The sequence below is a fragment of the Chelon labrosus genome (assembly GCF_963514085.1).
Source record: "Chelon labrosus genome assembly, chromosome: 5".
Taxonomy (NCBI): domain Eukaryota; kingdom Metazoa; phylum Chordata; class Actinopteri; order Mugiliformes; family Mugilidae; genus Chelon; species Chelon labrosus.
Genome location: NC_140341.1, coordinates 9481901 through 9499060, shown reverse-complemented (window position 1 = coordinate 9499060; position 17160 = coordinate 9481901). Strand labels below are relative to the sequence as shown.

The 17160-nt window shown below is 39.4% G+C and overlaps 1 protein-coding gene across 1 annotated transcript in view; it reads left to right on the top strand.

The window, feature by feature from the left end:
* Positions 1-4328: 4328 nt before the first annotated feature.
* The window catches only part of LOC311488785 (CD209 antigen-like protein A), a gene marked incomplete at its 5' end in the record, with an annotated part of 31254 nt that continues 18422 nt past the window's right edge, over positions 4329-17160 (top strand). The window contains 3 exons of the mRNA XM_084545635.1: positions 4329-4389; positions 6539-6640; positions 6823-6975. Coding sequence (XP_084401761.1) covers positions 4329-4389; positions 6539-6640; positions 6823-6975 — 316 coding nt within the window. The remainder of the gene's footprint in view (positions 4390-6538; positions 6641-6822; positions 6976-17160) is intronic.

Below are 17160 nucleotides of genomic sequence, written 5' to 3'. Positions count from 1 at the left end.
TAACAGGGGAGCTGTGGAGTAGTGGTTAGAGATGCAACTTGAGACCAACATTTTCCTTCACTATGACATTTATAGGTCAGAGGTCAGTTTGCCTCTCAGTTTATTTAGACATAACTTTTGTTCATGACACATTCTCCTCTCCTTAATAGTTTCATTTAAATGTTACCTTAAAAACTGGGCCTATAGTTTTTGACAAGTTGTTCAGTCATGCTGATCTGAGTGTGGGTGCTAAAGTCTATATGTGAAACCACACTAAGTGGTGCAACAGCTTCACCACAGTTTAGAGTTGCCACGTGAAAAGAGTGTGAAGTTTTTGCTTCTGTTGTTCCTTAAAAATGCATAATGCCGTGTCTCAGAAGAAAAATGCAAGACCACCAAGTTGTAGGTCACTGACATGTTAATATATGAGTTGCTGTGATGACATGGATCCTGTCCCGTTACTTTTTTATTTTTCATATTTTCTCCAAAATGTGTCACTTTGTTTTACAGTGGCATTGCATACGTTGTCATTTGTAAATGAAATCTGCAAAAGTTCTGCTGTTTCAACAGATATGTTTATTCTTTTATATTCCCTGTAGTGAAAGAAACACTGAAATTTGAAAGCCTTTCTGAAACAAACTCAAATTAATGTCTTGTGTTTTAACACTTTCTTGCAAAAACGTTAATGAATGTTGAACAATTACGAATGACTGGTATAATGTTCAGTTTATGTTGAACTGAACTGGTAATTCAACTGTATGATCATTTTGAAGGATGTAGTTTGTGGTGCTGTTAAACTGGACTGAATTCAGCTCTAAAGTATTTCTGTTCTTTAGCCTAGCCCACTGAATAACATGCGACTATATACAATATAATATAATTCAGTAGTAGTACAAACCTCTAAAATATAAAAGCAAAATAAAATAACCTTCAAGAAGATAATGTTAAAGCAGGACTGTTATATTAGAATTAATTTCTTTTCATTAGTGTACCTAATGAACTGGCCAGTGAGTGTATATTCATTACCTCGGAAACACGTGACTTCCTCACAATCTAAAGAAAAGGAGAAGAAAAAATGAAGCAAAGAGCAGTTTCACAGTTTATCTGAACGACAGTCCACTCAGCAGAGCAGAGATCTTCTAGGAAATAATCTGCATCCTTGAGATCAATGGAGGAAATTTATGTCAGCACTGAAGAAGTCGAACATGTCAGCACAAAATATTCAACAAATCTCACAGGTAAGAAGAGGAACAGGTGATTAGATGTATATTATCATTTTTCATTTTTACTGACTGTTCTCTGTTCAGGTCCAAGGCGCTCTGAGAGGATTTTCTGTTTAGGTGTTACTGTCTTTCAGGGACTGCTGAGTGTTTTCCTGTTGGTTGGGCTCATCCTCCACTGTGAGTCCGGTTTTCACAAGTTAAACATCTTATTATCCCACAATATTTCAATAAATGTTTTTTATTTTGTATTTATTCTTTCAATATTAATCGATAGATGGGTTTTGAGATGGGATTTAAAAACAGTCAGTGTTATGGATGTTGGGTGGAAGGGAATTCTAGAGGCGGGGGGCGGAACGGTTGAAGGCTCTGGACCCCATGGTGAGGTTGATGGATGATGATGATCTAAGAGTCCGGCTGGGTGTGTTGATGTGGAGAAGTTCAGTCAGATAAGGAAAGGCGAGGTTGTGGAGGGCTTTGAATGTCTTTTATTACTTTCATGAAAAAGTGGAGATTTTGTGACTTATGACTAAAAAAAAAAAAATGAACTCATGAGGTCTATTTTGTTTCTGATACCTGAATCTTTATTTATTTCAGATGGTAACTCAGCTGTAGAGCTCTCTGCCATCAAAGACATCCTGACTGAGCTTCTCCAGACCAGCAACGACAAACTCTCCTCCATGACTGAGGAGAGAGACCTGCTGAAAGCCAACCTGACTGAAATGACTAAAAAACTTCAGTCTTTGTCTGAACCGAGTGAGTCTTTGGCCATGTTAAAATTTAACGTTTATTGGCTTAAACATAATATTTAAGGGTTCAGCCACCTGTCATATGAGACAATCCATCTGGCACACTTTGCTGAATAAATTTATATTTCAAATATTCTTGTAAGATACATATGTGTGTGGGTGTGTGGGTGTGTGTATGTATTTGTATACAGACATCAATCAAGTCAACATTGTTACAGGTGCTTCAAACAAATGGTCAAATAGTCAGTGGTCATCTATACAACTAACTTCAACAAAAAACACAAATCCATGGAGAGGTTGATTTGTAATGTCTCTTGATATTTCTTCCAGAGAAAACATGTCCTACAGGATGGAACATGTTCAGTGGTTCCTGTTATTTCCTCTCTGGAGAGTCTGGTTCCTGGAATAAAGGCAGAGAGGACTGCAGAGACAGAGGAGCAGATCTGGTGGTGATAGACAGCCCTGAAGAACAGGTACTGTGTTTGTTATTGTGTTTACAAATGTGGTCATTCATACATGGTAAATGATTAATGTCCATTACTTTTTATATTGTGATACAACACTAAAATATGGTGTTGTTTTTTTTCATGTTGAACAGATTTTCATCACTAGCATCACCTACACATTCACTTGGATTGGTTTGAATGACAGAGAAGTGGAAGGAACCTGGAAATGGGTTGATGGGACTCCACTGACTCTGCAGTAAGTCTTTATTTTGGCTCAGCATTGGCAATACCATTTAACAGTGTCACTCTTCAAGACTCTATTGTAACAGGGTAGATCTGTATCAGGCATTTTGTGAGCACATGGTGTGTGTGTGTGTGTGTGTGTGTTGGGGTGTGTAAGAGTGGGTGTGGCTTCCACATGTGGGTGTGTGCAGTGATCCTAGGTGATGGGTTGATCTGATACAGGTGTGCTGGGTGTGACCTTGTCACACCCAGCTTAAGTACCACCAGTGCATTCACCATTCAGTCTCTCTCTTTGTCTGCTGGTGTCAGGTACTGTGTGTTAAGCTTCCTATTAGTAGTTTGATGTTTCTTGTTAATCACTCTCTCTTTGCTTGCTGGTGCCAGGTATTGTGTGTTTAAGCTCCCTATTAGTAGTTTGGTGATGTTTCTTAATGAGTCTCTCTCTCTTTGTCTGCTGGTGTCAGTGGGGTGTGTGTGACGTGTAGTAAGAAAGTGCCGGCAACAGCACAGCGCAGCGTAGAGCAGCAGCAGTAGCCAAGGTGTAGTGCCGATGGAGACACCTGGTACAGCAGCCAACCCCGCCGAATATAAAGTACCAGCCCTGGTGATTGTACGGTTTTGCCTCACACCAGGACACACACCCGGGACACCCAGCCAGAGAACTTGCAGCCCTCTTTTAATTAGTCAGCCCCAGATGTCGCTTCATGATTTTTAATTATATTTTTAGAAGTGCAAATAAAGATATATTTTTATGATCTGGTTTGGTTGTGTCTTGCCCATCTATAAGTGGTTGGTCAAATTGGCATTTTGAACCTCTTTACACTATCCTTTATAAAACTTTCCAGAGGTCATTTCTCTCAGTCACAGACACTATCATACAGAAATAACCTCATTGACGGAAATCAGTGGGTGGGGACAATCTTAAAAGAAATGTCTGATTTACTGTATTTTGTGACGACATGGGGACAGAATAACATGTCAAGAATATTTTATGACAAATATGATGTAATGATGACAAAGTTTTGTGAAAAATAAACCTCACTCTTTATCAGTAGTAGCACTGAAAGAAGTTACAAATGCTACGAACAGCTGCATGGTCAGATCATGAACTCATGAAAACATTTTGATATTCCTATTGAAATCCTTACATTCTTCTACCTTCCAGGTACTAGGGGCCAAATCAACCTAATAGTGAACGTGGTGATGAGGACTGTGTGCATACTAGACAGACACAGGGCACTAAATGGAATGATGCTCCATGTGACAGGTCTCTGCAGTGGAAAAAAAAGGCTTAACATTGTTGTACATCTTGTTGAAGGTCTGATATTTGCCAATGCTTTAACTTTAGCTACTGAAGTACTATTCATTTATTCTGCAACTGTAAAATCACCTATTGATAAAAATAACTTTTAAATTAATTATCCAAATCAGATTGTTTTGCATTAAACCAGATTTCCCGGGATCAATTGTGTGTTTTTACATCAGCATCTAGTCCAGAGAGGCTGACTTCAACAGCAGAGAGGACACAGTGTTACTGTCTGAGGGAGGAAGTCCAGTAACAGAGTTCAGGAATATGTGGAACCAAAGGTGATGTTGTGATATTTTGATCGAGTGTATGGAGTAGATGTTTCAGTTTATGTTCCAGTTGTTGCTTTTCCTGTTTTTATTTTATTTCTGTGGAATATGAAACGATGTTACACAAGGACTGCTTTGGCTGCTTCCCAGAAACTGATGGTGAGACTGTGAGAGATGGTGAGAGGTGTTCAGTTCAATAAACGATGTCCACTGTCTAAGCTTGTTGAAAATTGTGATTCAGCTTCAGATCTTTTCACCGTCAATATCCAGCTTTCCTCCACAGCTGAAGAGAGAGAGAGACCTAATGACCGCCTGACTCACTGAAATACAAAACAACAGTTTTAACAAAAGCAACATATAATTACTTATTACTTCATAATTAACTTAAAAGCCTACAGCTATGGCGTGGTTTAAGGTATGTATTGAATGAATGTATTAAACAGTGTGTTTGTCGGCTATAAGATGTACTGCTAATGTTAGCATTCCTGGCTAACTAGTGTATTATTAAGAAAAGCTTTTAAGGCCACAGGTCAGCATATAATTACTTAACTACATTATAGAGATATTATACAGACAGTGGTCATACGTAAGAGTGACACAACGTGGGTTTGCAGCATGTCCCTGCCCTATTTTTGGGGTAAAATCACATGTATAAACAGATAATATAAAATACTATTTCTCATGTTTTGGAGTTTGGGTTTAGTCATACCAGCTGTGTGGTGTGACTGGTAACAAACCACTTCCCCAGACACAAACAAGGAAGTTGGTCTTGCAGCGTATAAGCCTCACATGAAAATGGCTCTCATGAAGACGGCCCCAGGACAGAGGACAAGAGTTCCCTCTGCTGGACAAGTTCATCAGAGTCATCACCACTTAACAGCACTTACTATTAGAGAGCACATCAGTGATACAAAGACTTGAAGTTGCAGACAAAACCCAACTGTTTCAATCAGGCCTTCAGTGTTGACTTTGATCAGATGAGTGCAAATATGATTTTGTTTGTTTTGTTCCAGCTGTCATGTGTTCGTGAGATGCAGAGAAGCTGAGCAGAAGCATGAAGAGGAAGAGGTGTGATGTGTGTGAATGCATGTGTGTGCGTTTAGACTGTTTGAATCAATTCAAGAAAATTATCTGCTGAATGTCTGCCTCACTGAAGTCTTATGAAGTTCTAATGACGAGGCAGGATGCACTGCAACATCACATACAGAGCACATACGTTCACGGTAACCACATTAACTTGCGCAACAGCTGAGTTATTGTTTCCCCTAGGGAAGGGAGGGGGTGTCCCATCTCATCAGTTATATCTTGTACTTGTGTCACAATTGGATTCTACATGTACATCTACATCAGACGTATGTATATGACCTGGGTTCTGCTCAAGATTTCTTCCCGTTAAAAGGGAGTTTTTCTTGAATACAGTCATCTTCGTGCTTGCTCTGGGGGTTTCAGGCCAGGTTTTGTGAAGCATTTTGAGACAATTTGTATTGTTATTGACAAAATATATAGATACAATTGAGTACAGTAGTACAGTTGAAAATAGCAATAGCAACTACCCACCCAAAGTGGGATGAAGAGGACTGTGTGCATATCAGAACTGATGACATCACTTCTTAGAATGAAGTTTCATGTTTGTAATCTCTACAGTAAATGTGTGAAAAAATGTCATTACACTGAAATAGAAGGTGATGGCACACAGACAAAAATGACTCACTTGTTTTATATTGGTAGTTGGAAAGTTGCATCAACAAATTTGATCTATTTCAATAGCACCGTGAGAAAGTTGAAGCTGCGTGTCTGTAGGGGACAATGACATTCAGTATCAGTGGAAAAATGTTTGTCTGCACACACTACATGCATCACCTCTGAAACATGTGACTTCCTCAGAGGTTGAAAAAAGAGAAAAAAAAAAGAAACCCACTGGCCTATTTACAGTTGGCATGTGCCACAGCCTGTACTGCAGCGCTGCCTGTCCAAGCAGTAGGTATGGACGAAATCTATGTCAACACTAAACCGCTCCACCCAAGATGTTCGAGGAATTGCATGCGTAAGAATGAATTTCTGTTCAGTTCAAATTCATTCATGTGCTTTTTAATGTGTATGTTATCAGAAAGGCTAAGATGTCGCAATAATTTAGAGAGAAATCCAATAATTATCAAGCACTTTGCAGTGGGCAAGAGAAAAAAAACAACATTACCACACTCGGCTTGGCTTAGACCTGTTGTGGTGAAAGCATATGAAGCTGTGTGTAGAGTGACTGTGTTTTATCATATGCCATTATTACTGTGCACTTTATTGTTTTCACTGGTCTTTTATCTGTTCTATTCAGATTCTAGGGCCCCTGAGAAGAAACTTTATTTAGGCGTTATCGCCTTTTTGGGGCTGCTGAGTGTTTTCCTGCTGGCCGGCCTCATCGCCGCTTGTGCCCACTGTGAGTTGATGTCGATTTTAATTGTTTATTTTGGGGTCAGCCCCACAGAGAACCAAAGACGAACCAAAGTTTGGAAGCATATTGAATTTTGGTTAAAGTATTGCTACTAATATAGAATCAATTAATTCATTTGTGTTTCTGAAACATGTCTCTGTATTTATTTATTTATGTCCATCACTCAGTGCATGATTCAGCTGCAGAGCTCTCTGCCGTCAAAGACAACCTGACTGAGCGTCTCCAGACCAGCAACAGCAAACTCTCCTCCATGACTGAAGAGAGAGACCTGCTGAACGCCAACCTGACTGAGATGACTGAAGAGTTGAAAACACTTCGGCGTGAGTCTTTTGAGTCTTCTCTTTTGAGACTTTTTATAAATCAAACTTGAATCAGTACTGTCAAGACGGGGGCACCTACATTATATTACTACACTGCAACAGCAGCAAATCTATATTTTGCAAGGCAGCTGGATTTCCAAGAGATTTGTGAGATCACAGGACAATCCAGTTTGCCAAGCTTGAAGTTATGCACTTGTGGCTAATACGCAAATCTACAGGCAGCTATGGCCCTGTTTTTGGTGTGACAATATGCGTAGGTGTACACCACTGCATATGCACGTAACCATCACATTAGACTTGCATGTATGTATTGTTATTATTTTTTGCCTTATGTAAAAAAGATTTAATGCGCTCAATAGGAAATAGAAAACCTTTTTATGAATAAGTTTCCTAGAGAAGAAGAAGTATGACACTCGTTGTTGCACAGCCCTTCCTGAATAATTGCATTTGTTGGGCAGCATGAAACATAAAGGAATAATTGCAACTTGCCCAATTTCCATTTTTCTCTACTAATGTCAAAGCAGACTGGCTTAATGCAGGGTTCATTTGGTTGCATCCGATTCCAGCCTTCAATATCACAGTTAATACAGATCTGTCAGTGTACAGTTGCATCCCTGAAGTGTGTTCGTATGTGATGTAGCTGATGGGCACATTTTCTCTTTGAACGATGAGCACTGCATATTTGCCTTCAGGACTTTCTGGTTTTAGCATGTGTTATAGTTTTGTTGCTTGACCAGAACTGCAAATGAAAACACGGGACATGAACCCCAGTCGTCTTGGAACTTCAACCCAGCAACTCTCAACGACTCCAAATCCATGGACTCGTTGATTTGTAATGTCTCCTGTTTTATGTTTCTTCCAGAGAAAATGTGTCCCGCAGGATGGCAAATCTTCAGTGGTTCCTGTTATTTCCTCTCTGAGGAGTCTGGATCCTGGGATCAAGGCAGACAGGACTGTAGAGACAGAGGAGCAGATCTAGTGGTGATAGACATCCCTGAAGAACAGGTACGTGTATGTGTCCTATAATTAATCAGTATACATCTAGAACTATTACTCTGTCTCACTGTGGACAAGAAGTCAGTCTATCAAAACACACTTACTTGTTTTGTATTAAGCCTTTTGCACTCTATAAATATAATTAGAGGTGTTATGCTTAGGATAATCAGGTTACAATATTAATTCTGAAATACTGTAGATGTGTATAATAGATAATATACACCAATCAGGCATAACATTATGACATTATGATTTCATAATGACCCTATGTCCTAATATTGTGTAGGTCTCCCTTGTGTCTCTAAAACAGTTGTGACTCATCAGAGAATGGACATGGGCCTTCTGAGGGTGTCCTGTGGTGTCTGGCAACAGGATGTTGTTAGCGGGGGCCTTTGAGGGGAGGGGCCTCTGTGGATCATCCCACAGATACTTGATCAATTTGGGATCTAGTGAATTTGGAGGCCAGGTCAACATCTTGTGCTGTTCTTCATGTTTTTTTAGTTGTTCCTTAAGCGTTTTTGTGTGTCTGCATCCTGCTGGGGATGGCTGCTGCCATCAAGGAGTGTCATTGCTAAGAGGTGGAGGTGTCTGGTCTGGTCTAGGTGGATGCTACATGTCGAAGTAACATCCACACCAATGAATGCCAGGTCCAAAAGTTTCCCAGCAGAACACTTAATTGTCTCAAGATGGTCAATGTGATTTACTTCTCCTGTCAGTGGTTTTAATGTTGTGGTTGATCGATGTAATATAGATAAAACTGCATATACCAAACTAAAAACGGGTTTTTCTTCATGTTGAACAGACGTTTTTGTCCACATTGACCAAGAAACAAGCTTGGATTGGTTTGAGTGACAGAGACAAGGAAGGGACCTGGAAGTGGATTGATGACATTTAGATTCACTTTAATTAGATATTCTAAATAATTATAGAATGAATCACACCCTGAATCAAAACCAGCCAAATGAAAAAAAAAAAACCCAAAAAAATACTAAACTTCAATGGTTGCATTTATATGGACAATACTTAAATCTGAGTGACATCATTCTGATAAGAGAATTCACTCTTCACACAGACACTAAATCATAATAAAATATATTTGTTTACATGTCCCAAAACATTATGTGAATATAGATTAACAAGTGTGTTCACACTGTTGGCTTTGCTCAAACCCTCGCCGTCATTTTTTTTCTGCAGATAACACACAACAACAAATCACAAACCGTTATGTGTGATTGAGGAACAGTGTTTATGTCATGTTTCACAGTTGTCTTTTCGTTGACCTGTTAGGTACTGGGGGGGAGAGCAGCCTGATAATGGAGGTAAAGATGCCCCCCTGATCAAAGAGGATTGTGCACATATCAGAGCTGACACCCCTGAGTGGAACGACCTGAGGTGTGAAACTTCTATGCAATGGATCTGTGAGAAAATACCTTGCTAATAATGCGATTCTGTTTAATATATACATATCTTGTATTTACAGTGCATACATTGCTCTTTAGAATTGACATTAAAGAGTTAAAATGTAAAATCATATGTATATTGTATTTCAGTTTATTAAAGGAGGTACCGGTTGAGCCAGGTGTGTGATACTGGTTTTCTGTTGATTGAAAGGAAGGGATCAAGGCTAGAGACAGGACAAGAGAGTGTGATGATGTGAATGGTGGGAGTTGATTTGACCACAAGGAGAGGAGAGAGGTGATGGAGGTCAAGGGTCAACGGGCAGGTGTGTGTGAAAAGAGTTTGGAGTCAAACTGTGTTGCTGTCCATATACAGTAGAGATGGTATTTATGGCTTTTTGAGATCTTGTAGATCCATTTTTTTTTTTCAAAGATCGTTTCAAAGAGCTGTTCAAAAATGTGGCTCATTTTGATTTTTATTCATTTTTAAGATGCCAGCCTGGGGGTGACTTATTTTATCCTTCAAATAAGCACTGTGATAGGGTAAGATTTGGATCAGAATCATTCAAACTTAGACATCCCACCAATACATATATGCTCTTGCTGGGATATCTGGGTTTATCTATATCTAAAATAGAGATTCTAGATAGAAAGTTGCTTTATTTATTACGTGAGAAATTCGGTAAACACATTTGCGCTCACCAGGAATCCACTAACATGGAGGAGGTGGAGCTTATGACCTATATTGCTGCCAGCCACCAGGGGGAGCTCTACTTGCTTTGGCTTCACTTTTGAGAAGCTGCTACACCTGTTTCAATAGTGTCAAATAACTAACTAAAACGAAAGTTATACAAACAAAATGACACTTGAACGTATACAATATTATATTAACTACCTTAAATGACAGAAACCATCCTTGAAAGAAATGTATTTAACATGTATTTTACATGTGTTTTATTTCTGCCCAAGTCCCATCCACTAACATAGAGGAGATGGAGTTTATGACCTATACTGCAGCCAGTCACCAGGGGGAGCTCTACTTACTTCACTTTTGAGGAGCAGTTCCGCCGTCCATCTTTATTTACAGTCTATGCTCGCAACTGCGACAAGAGTCGGCAAATAGATTCGGTTCTTTCGCGAACGTTTCAACTCTAATATCCAGGGATTGCCCGACTGTCTTTCTGGAGTAGGATATTTTGAATGCACGCGGTTTTTAAGCAACTGAGGGGATTTCTGGTCGAAGTTTCTAGCCAAGTAAATGCCCTGATAGTCACAGTGTAGCTGACAAAGCGAACACAATTGGCTGTTTTCTCCAGTTTTCTCCACGGAAACCTGCCTACTGTATAGTGGGACAGCTCGTCTTTCACCTCGTCCTCACCTCCGCCTTGATGCTGGTAAAAGCTGTGGCTTATCCGACTTCTTCCAAGAGGTAAGAGGTTTTTCTTTTATTTATCGAGGTTTTATTTGACTGTGGAACATTTGACATTGCGCAACAGCTGTGATTGATCCGCTTGGTTGTTGCGTGTTTCCGCTTTAGTATTTCCGCTGCTTCTCCATCTCAGCAATTTTCAAATTGGTTGTTTTGGATCAATAAAGATGGAATACATCGAGGTAAGGTTAAAGGTGCAGTAGGCAGGATTGCGAAGATCCAGGACTTTGCCAAAAAATTTGAACATCGACAACTTCTCAGTCCCTCCCCACTTTCCGCTAAAGCCCAAAAAGGTCTCGCAAGCCCCTCCCCCCACAAGGAAGAGCTGTGCACGATAGAGCGCGTGCATATTGGCCCTGGAATGCTGTGCACGAGCAGAGAACCGAGAGAGAGCGAGTAAACAAACTAGCATGGAACACACCGACGTAAGAACAACAAAATAGTTTTTATAATACCCTTCGTTATTGCTAAATCATTTTAGGTCAAAATATTTAGCAATAGTCAACTTTAGGACAAAACCAAGGTTAGGATGCTTCTGAAAGTAGCCTACATCGGTGATGTTTGCTATCAATAACAGTTAGAAGCATTCATTGTGGCGTTTTATTCAGGGTTTCCGCGGAGTCTTAAAAAGTCTTAAAAAGTCTTAAATCTGATAATGCCAATTTAAGGCCTTAAAAAGTCTTAAATATGAGCATATTTTGCATCGTAGGTCTTAAATTACATTTCATCAAGTCTTAAATCCTGACGTGCATTTACCGCTTCATTCGCATTTCGTCCAGTGCGTCGGTGGCATTCACAGTTAGTTCCGTGTGTTCTGTGTAGTTCTTTATTAAATATAACTATTAGCAGTGCGCCGAAATTAAACTACAAATGAGACCTGGAAGTGGAATCCGGTGTTCAGCCCGGTTTGTGATGTGTTGCTGCACCGAGGATGGTCCGGTCGTACGGCGCAGGCGAAGCGGGGAGATTTTATCGTCGCGTAACGTTTGTTAGCGTTATGTATTTTTGCCTCCTTTTGGACTGGAGACTTCTTCTGTCACATGAACCTCGTTGTCAACTTGGGAAATAGAGAGAAGCTTATAGCCACGTTTGCTAGTAGTATGCTTGAACATGAAGTAACAGGCAGGAGACGAAGTGGAGGGATTTACGCACAATACATTTATTAAACAGAACCATATAAATCATATTACACGGCATATTACAAACTATAATAACAGATAATAAAACGTTCGTGGCGTGTACCCTTCACCTGCGTCCACATTACGGAGATTGAGAAAGTAAAAAACAAAGGAGACGGATTCAAGAGTGACACCTGCTGAACTAAGCGATGAAAACAAATGAGGCGCCATCGTGTGGCGTAAACTGGTACTGCTCCATGTAAAACTCGGCTGTTAGAGCTTGAACGAAATGATTTCGTTGTTTGGCTTAACTATGTGCTGAACAGTCCTTATAAGGAAATCACCACTGGCTCTATTAATTTTTCCTCAGAGGTTTCCTGCCAATATGGCGGTGTCAACCCAAAAAAAGTCACGTGACACCCGGAGTTCTATAGTGGTCTACAGCGATGTGTTTCAAAGCTGTTTAATTCCATTGAAATATTACAAAACCATTACAAAACTATTCATGGCACATTAGATGTAGGAGGTTGAGACATGTCTCAGTGCATGTTAAATCATGTCAAGAGGATAGTTGATTATTAAGTATTATTTTAAAAGTTATTCTGTGTCTCTGATTTTCCTAATTTTTCGTACTTCGAGTAGGTCTTAAATTTAACCTATAATGGTCTTAAAAAGGTCTTAAAAAGTCTTAAATTTCACTTGCTCAAACCTGCAGAAACCCTGTTTATTCCACAGTTTAGATTTATCAATTTGCTATGTGGTAGATATATGACCGCTACCTGTTGATGTGGTTAGACGTTTGAGAGTGAAGCTGAGGCACAGGCCTCAGACGAGGATTACGTCCCGGCTCCTTCTACACGCCCACGGCCAAGTGGTGCGAGGTGGTGGAGGGAGGGGAGGGCGCTATGAAATGCGTGTCCATGAGCAGTGATTGACACTCTGTTAGATACACCCCTGGACGTGATTGGTGCATCTGAATGTGGAGCGGTGGGTGTCTTGCAAATCGCGCTACAGGCTCTAGGAGGGGCCAGAGGAGCCGATTTTTTTTTTTTTTAAATGACCTGCTTTATGCAATTATACTTGAACATAGGGTCAGTTTCAGCAAATATGACAGAAAGTTAGTTTTATAAAAGTTGCCTACTGCACCTTTAACTGAGGAGGTTCTCATTTCTTAAACAACCATGTCTAAAGGCACATCCCGTGGTCGCGGAAAAGATGTTAGTCAGTTTGAGAAGGGTCAAATCATTGGCATGCATCAAGAAGAGAAAACATCTAAGGAGATTGTAGAAACTACTAAAACTGGTTAAAAACTGTCCAATGCATTATTAGAAACTGGAAGGATAGTGGGGAACCATCGTCTTCCAGGAAGAAATGTGGTCGGAGAAAAAAAACCTGAATGTAATCAGTGATCACTTCAACGTTTGGTGAAATCAAATCATAGAAAAACAACAGCAGAACTCAGGGCTATGTTTAATAGTGAAAGTAAGAGCATTTCCACAAGTACAGTGCAAAGGGAACTCAAGGGATTGGGACTGAACAGCTGTGTAGCCTTAAGAAAACCACTAATCAGTGAGACTCACTGGAAAAAAGGCTTCAATTTGCTCGGGAGCACAAAGATTGGACTCTGGAGCAATGGAAGAAGGTCATGTGGTCTGATGAGTCCAGATTTACCCTGTTCCCGAGTGATGGGGGCATCAGGGTAAGAAGAAGTTGCCATAACGCGTAAATGTGCTCCGTTTCTCAACTCACAGTTGTTTCATCAGGTAGTTTGTTCATTGGTTTTATGTCACCTTGATTACTGTTCAGTTGTATGGTCTGCTGCATCTAGCAGTCTTTTAAACAAATTACAAGTGGCTCAAAACAAGGCTGCAAGACTAGTTCTTGGTTGTTCTCTAAGAACTAGTGTTGCAGAAATGCTTGAACGTCTCAACTGGTTGAAAGTCAAGGACAGGCTATCTGCTAATGTACTAATGTACTTGCATAGAATAATTAATACCCAGACTCCTAAATTTTTTTATAATAATATAATTTACTGCTCAAATACTCATTCTTATAACACTCGAGGGGCGAATAGTGGACTGATTACTCTACCACTACCTAAGTCTGACTCTATGAAGTTGTCAGTATTTTATAGGTCAATTGCGTTTTGGAACAGTCTTCCAGGTGAGGTTCGTGAAATTAAGGGAAAGGCTGGTTTTAAAAGAAGATTAAGAATGTATTTGATATCAACACCTTAATTATATCATCATCCTACTTGAGTGTGGTTGGATTTATGTGATACATGACTGTATACTGCTTTTGTTTTGATTTATTTTTTTCATTTTTATATATTTTATAATTACTTGAGATTGTAATGCCTGTTGTGCTCTATTAAATATTACCGACTGGACCCCAGGAAGACTAGCTGTCGCCTTGGCGTCAGCTAATGGGGATCCTTTTTAAATAAACAAATAAACAAAGCGAGGCAGATGAAGTGATGCCCCCATCATGCCTAGTGCCTACTCTACAAGCCTGTGGGGGCAGTGCTATGATCTGGGGTTGCTGCAGTTGCTCAGGTCTAGGTTCAGCAACATTATGTGCCCATAGTGTTGCCTGCACTGAATTGTTTTTCCTCATCCTCCTCACACGTACCCCTCACATCATCTCACCTCATCCACCACAACAGCCACCCCCCATACATTCACACACATTACACCTCTTCCTCTATGCTTTGTTGTAATAATTTCACACTTCTGTTCAGCTTCTCTGCATCTCACAAAGACACAACAGCTGGACGCGCAAACAAAAAACAGACTCTCATATCACACTATTCTGACCAAAGTCCAGGTCTCTTTTTTTGTCTTATTGCTGTCTTTAAGTCGTGGTGTGTTTGCTGCAGTCAGACACTGAATGTCTGATTCAAAGAGTTGTGCATTGATGTGCTCTCTAATAGTCAGTGCTATTAAGTGGTGATGACTCTGATGAACTTGTCCAGCAGAGGGAACTCTTGTCCTTTTTCCTGGGGCTTTTCATGTGAGGCTCATACGCCTCAAGACCAACTTCCTTGTTGGTGTCTGGGGAAGTGGTTTCTTTCCAGTCACACTGGTTAGTGTGCTAACCTACAATATAGGTGGGCGATCACTTGCATGCCTCTGATATCTGTGTATCATTCTTTCATTTGATATTTCATTGAGAACCCAAACTCAAAAACTTGAAAAATAACTTTTTTACATTATGAATGTGATTTTACCTCAAAACCCAAGTTATGTCATGTTTATGTATAACCACTGTCTGCAAAATTTCTCTTCAATGTTCACGTAAATACAAGGATGAACTGCTTAAACTTCAGTTATGAAAGGTTAACAGCCTCAGAAAAGACATTTTGACACCATTTTCTTTTAATAAGTGTCCCCTACATATTCTGTTATGAGTTTGTCATGATCAGGCTCATTTACAACATAAAGGTAGTAGATCTGTAATCTTCAGAAAGGCTTTTTCTTTTTCTTTTTTTTTTTTTTAAATCCCACTAATAAGAAATAAATTAGTACAGATTTCATATGCTGACATTTAACCCTTTAAAGACCCAATATTAAACTAGAAAAATTGGATCATGCATTATGAAATGCATGTGACACACTTCACGTTGTAGAGTTAAATAGTTTTCTTCCACTGAACCTACAGTGGATATAAAAAGGCTAAACACAGCTGTTGAAGTCATTTCAGTGAGTCTAGCATTCAGCAGGTCTCTCTCTCTCTTCAGCTGTGGAGGGAAGTTTCATATTGACGGTGAAAAGATTTGAAGCTGAATCACAATTGTCAACAAGCTCTCAGACAGTGGAGATCGTTTATTGAACTGAACACCTCTCACCATCTCTCACAGTCTCACCATCAGTTTCTGGGAAGCAGCCAAAGCAGTCCTTGTGTAACATCGTTTCATATTCCACAGAAATAAAATAAAAACAGCAAAAGCAACAACTGGAACATAAACTGAAACATCTACTCCATACACTCCCTCGTCCTCGTTGAGCAAACTCAAAATGAAATACAGTTCAAAATATCACAACATCACCTTTGGTTCCACATATTCCTGAACTCTGTTACTGGACTTCCTCCCTCAGACAGTAACACTGTGTATGTAAAACCACACTGTTTTAAATTAAACGCCATTTACGGTTTAATTTAAAACAATCTGCTTTGGATAATTCATTAAATGTTATATATATATATGTAAGAAGTGAGTTATTTTTGTCTATAGGTGCATTTTACAGTTGCAGAATAAATGAATAGTGCTTCAGTAGCTAAAACATTAAAAACATTGGCAAATATCAGATCTTCAAGCAAAGTTTACAACAGCATTATGGCATTTTTTCACAAACCCAATGCAGAGATGTTGCACATGAACGATCATTCCAAGAAGTGCTGGATCCATGTCTGATATGGACACAGTCTTCTTCACCCCACTCTGGGTCTCCACCTCCATTATCGGGTTGATTTGCCCCCCAGTACCTGGAAGGTTAGTGAACAACACAATCACTAAACTGTTTATCTTTGACAAAAGAATCAGACTAGAAACATTTATACAAGGTAGAAGAAAGTAAGGATTACAATAAATACATCAAAATGTTTTCATGAATCCATGATCTGACCATGCAGCTCTTTGTAGCATTTTTAACTTCTTTCAGTGCTACTGCTGATAAATAGTCTGCAAAAGATGTTGGTAATTGAAACAGGGCATGGCTATGGCTATATGTTACCGCGGCAACACCCGTAGTTAGAGTGAGATCGTCATATTTGATTCCTGATTGTGTTTTTTTATTATGCATACATAAATTTATGATGAAACCTCCTGCAGTGTAACTCATGGTAATGCTGACAGACCTTATTGAAATTTTTAAGTTAAAATTGTTGTGAGAGGTCACTTCCTGTCTGAGTAATGTGAGCAGGAAGTTGTGAGTGGGAATCGAGGGAGAGAGGACTGTCTACTACTGGCTAACCAGGCGTACATGCTAATTATTCTGGATACTGAAACTTGTGTATGTTTAGATAGATAGATAGATTTTTATTTGTCACATGCACAGTTATACATAGTACAATGTACAGTGAAATGTGTTGTTGTACCTGCAGCCTGTAGTAAAAAGAAATAAAAAGAAAGAAATATAGTACTACAGTAAACAGTAGTATGCACACAAGGTAAGCAATATAAGTGTAATGTACACCAATAGAGAATTAAATATAAGAATAAAAAATAAAAATAAAATAATAATAT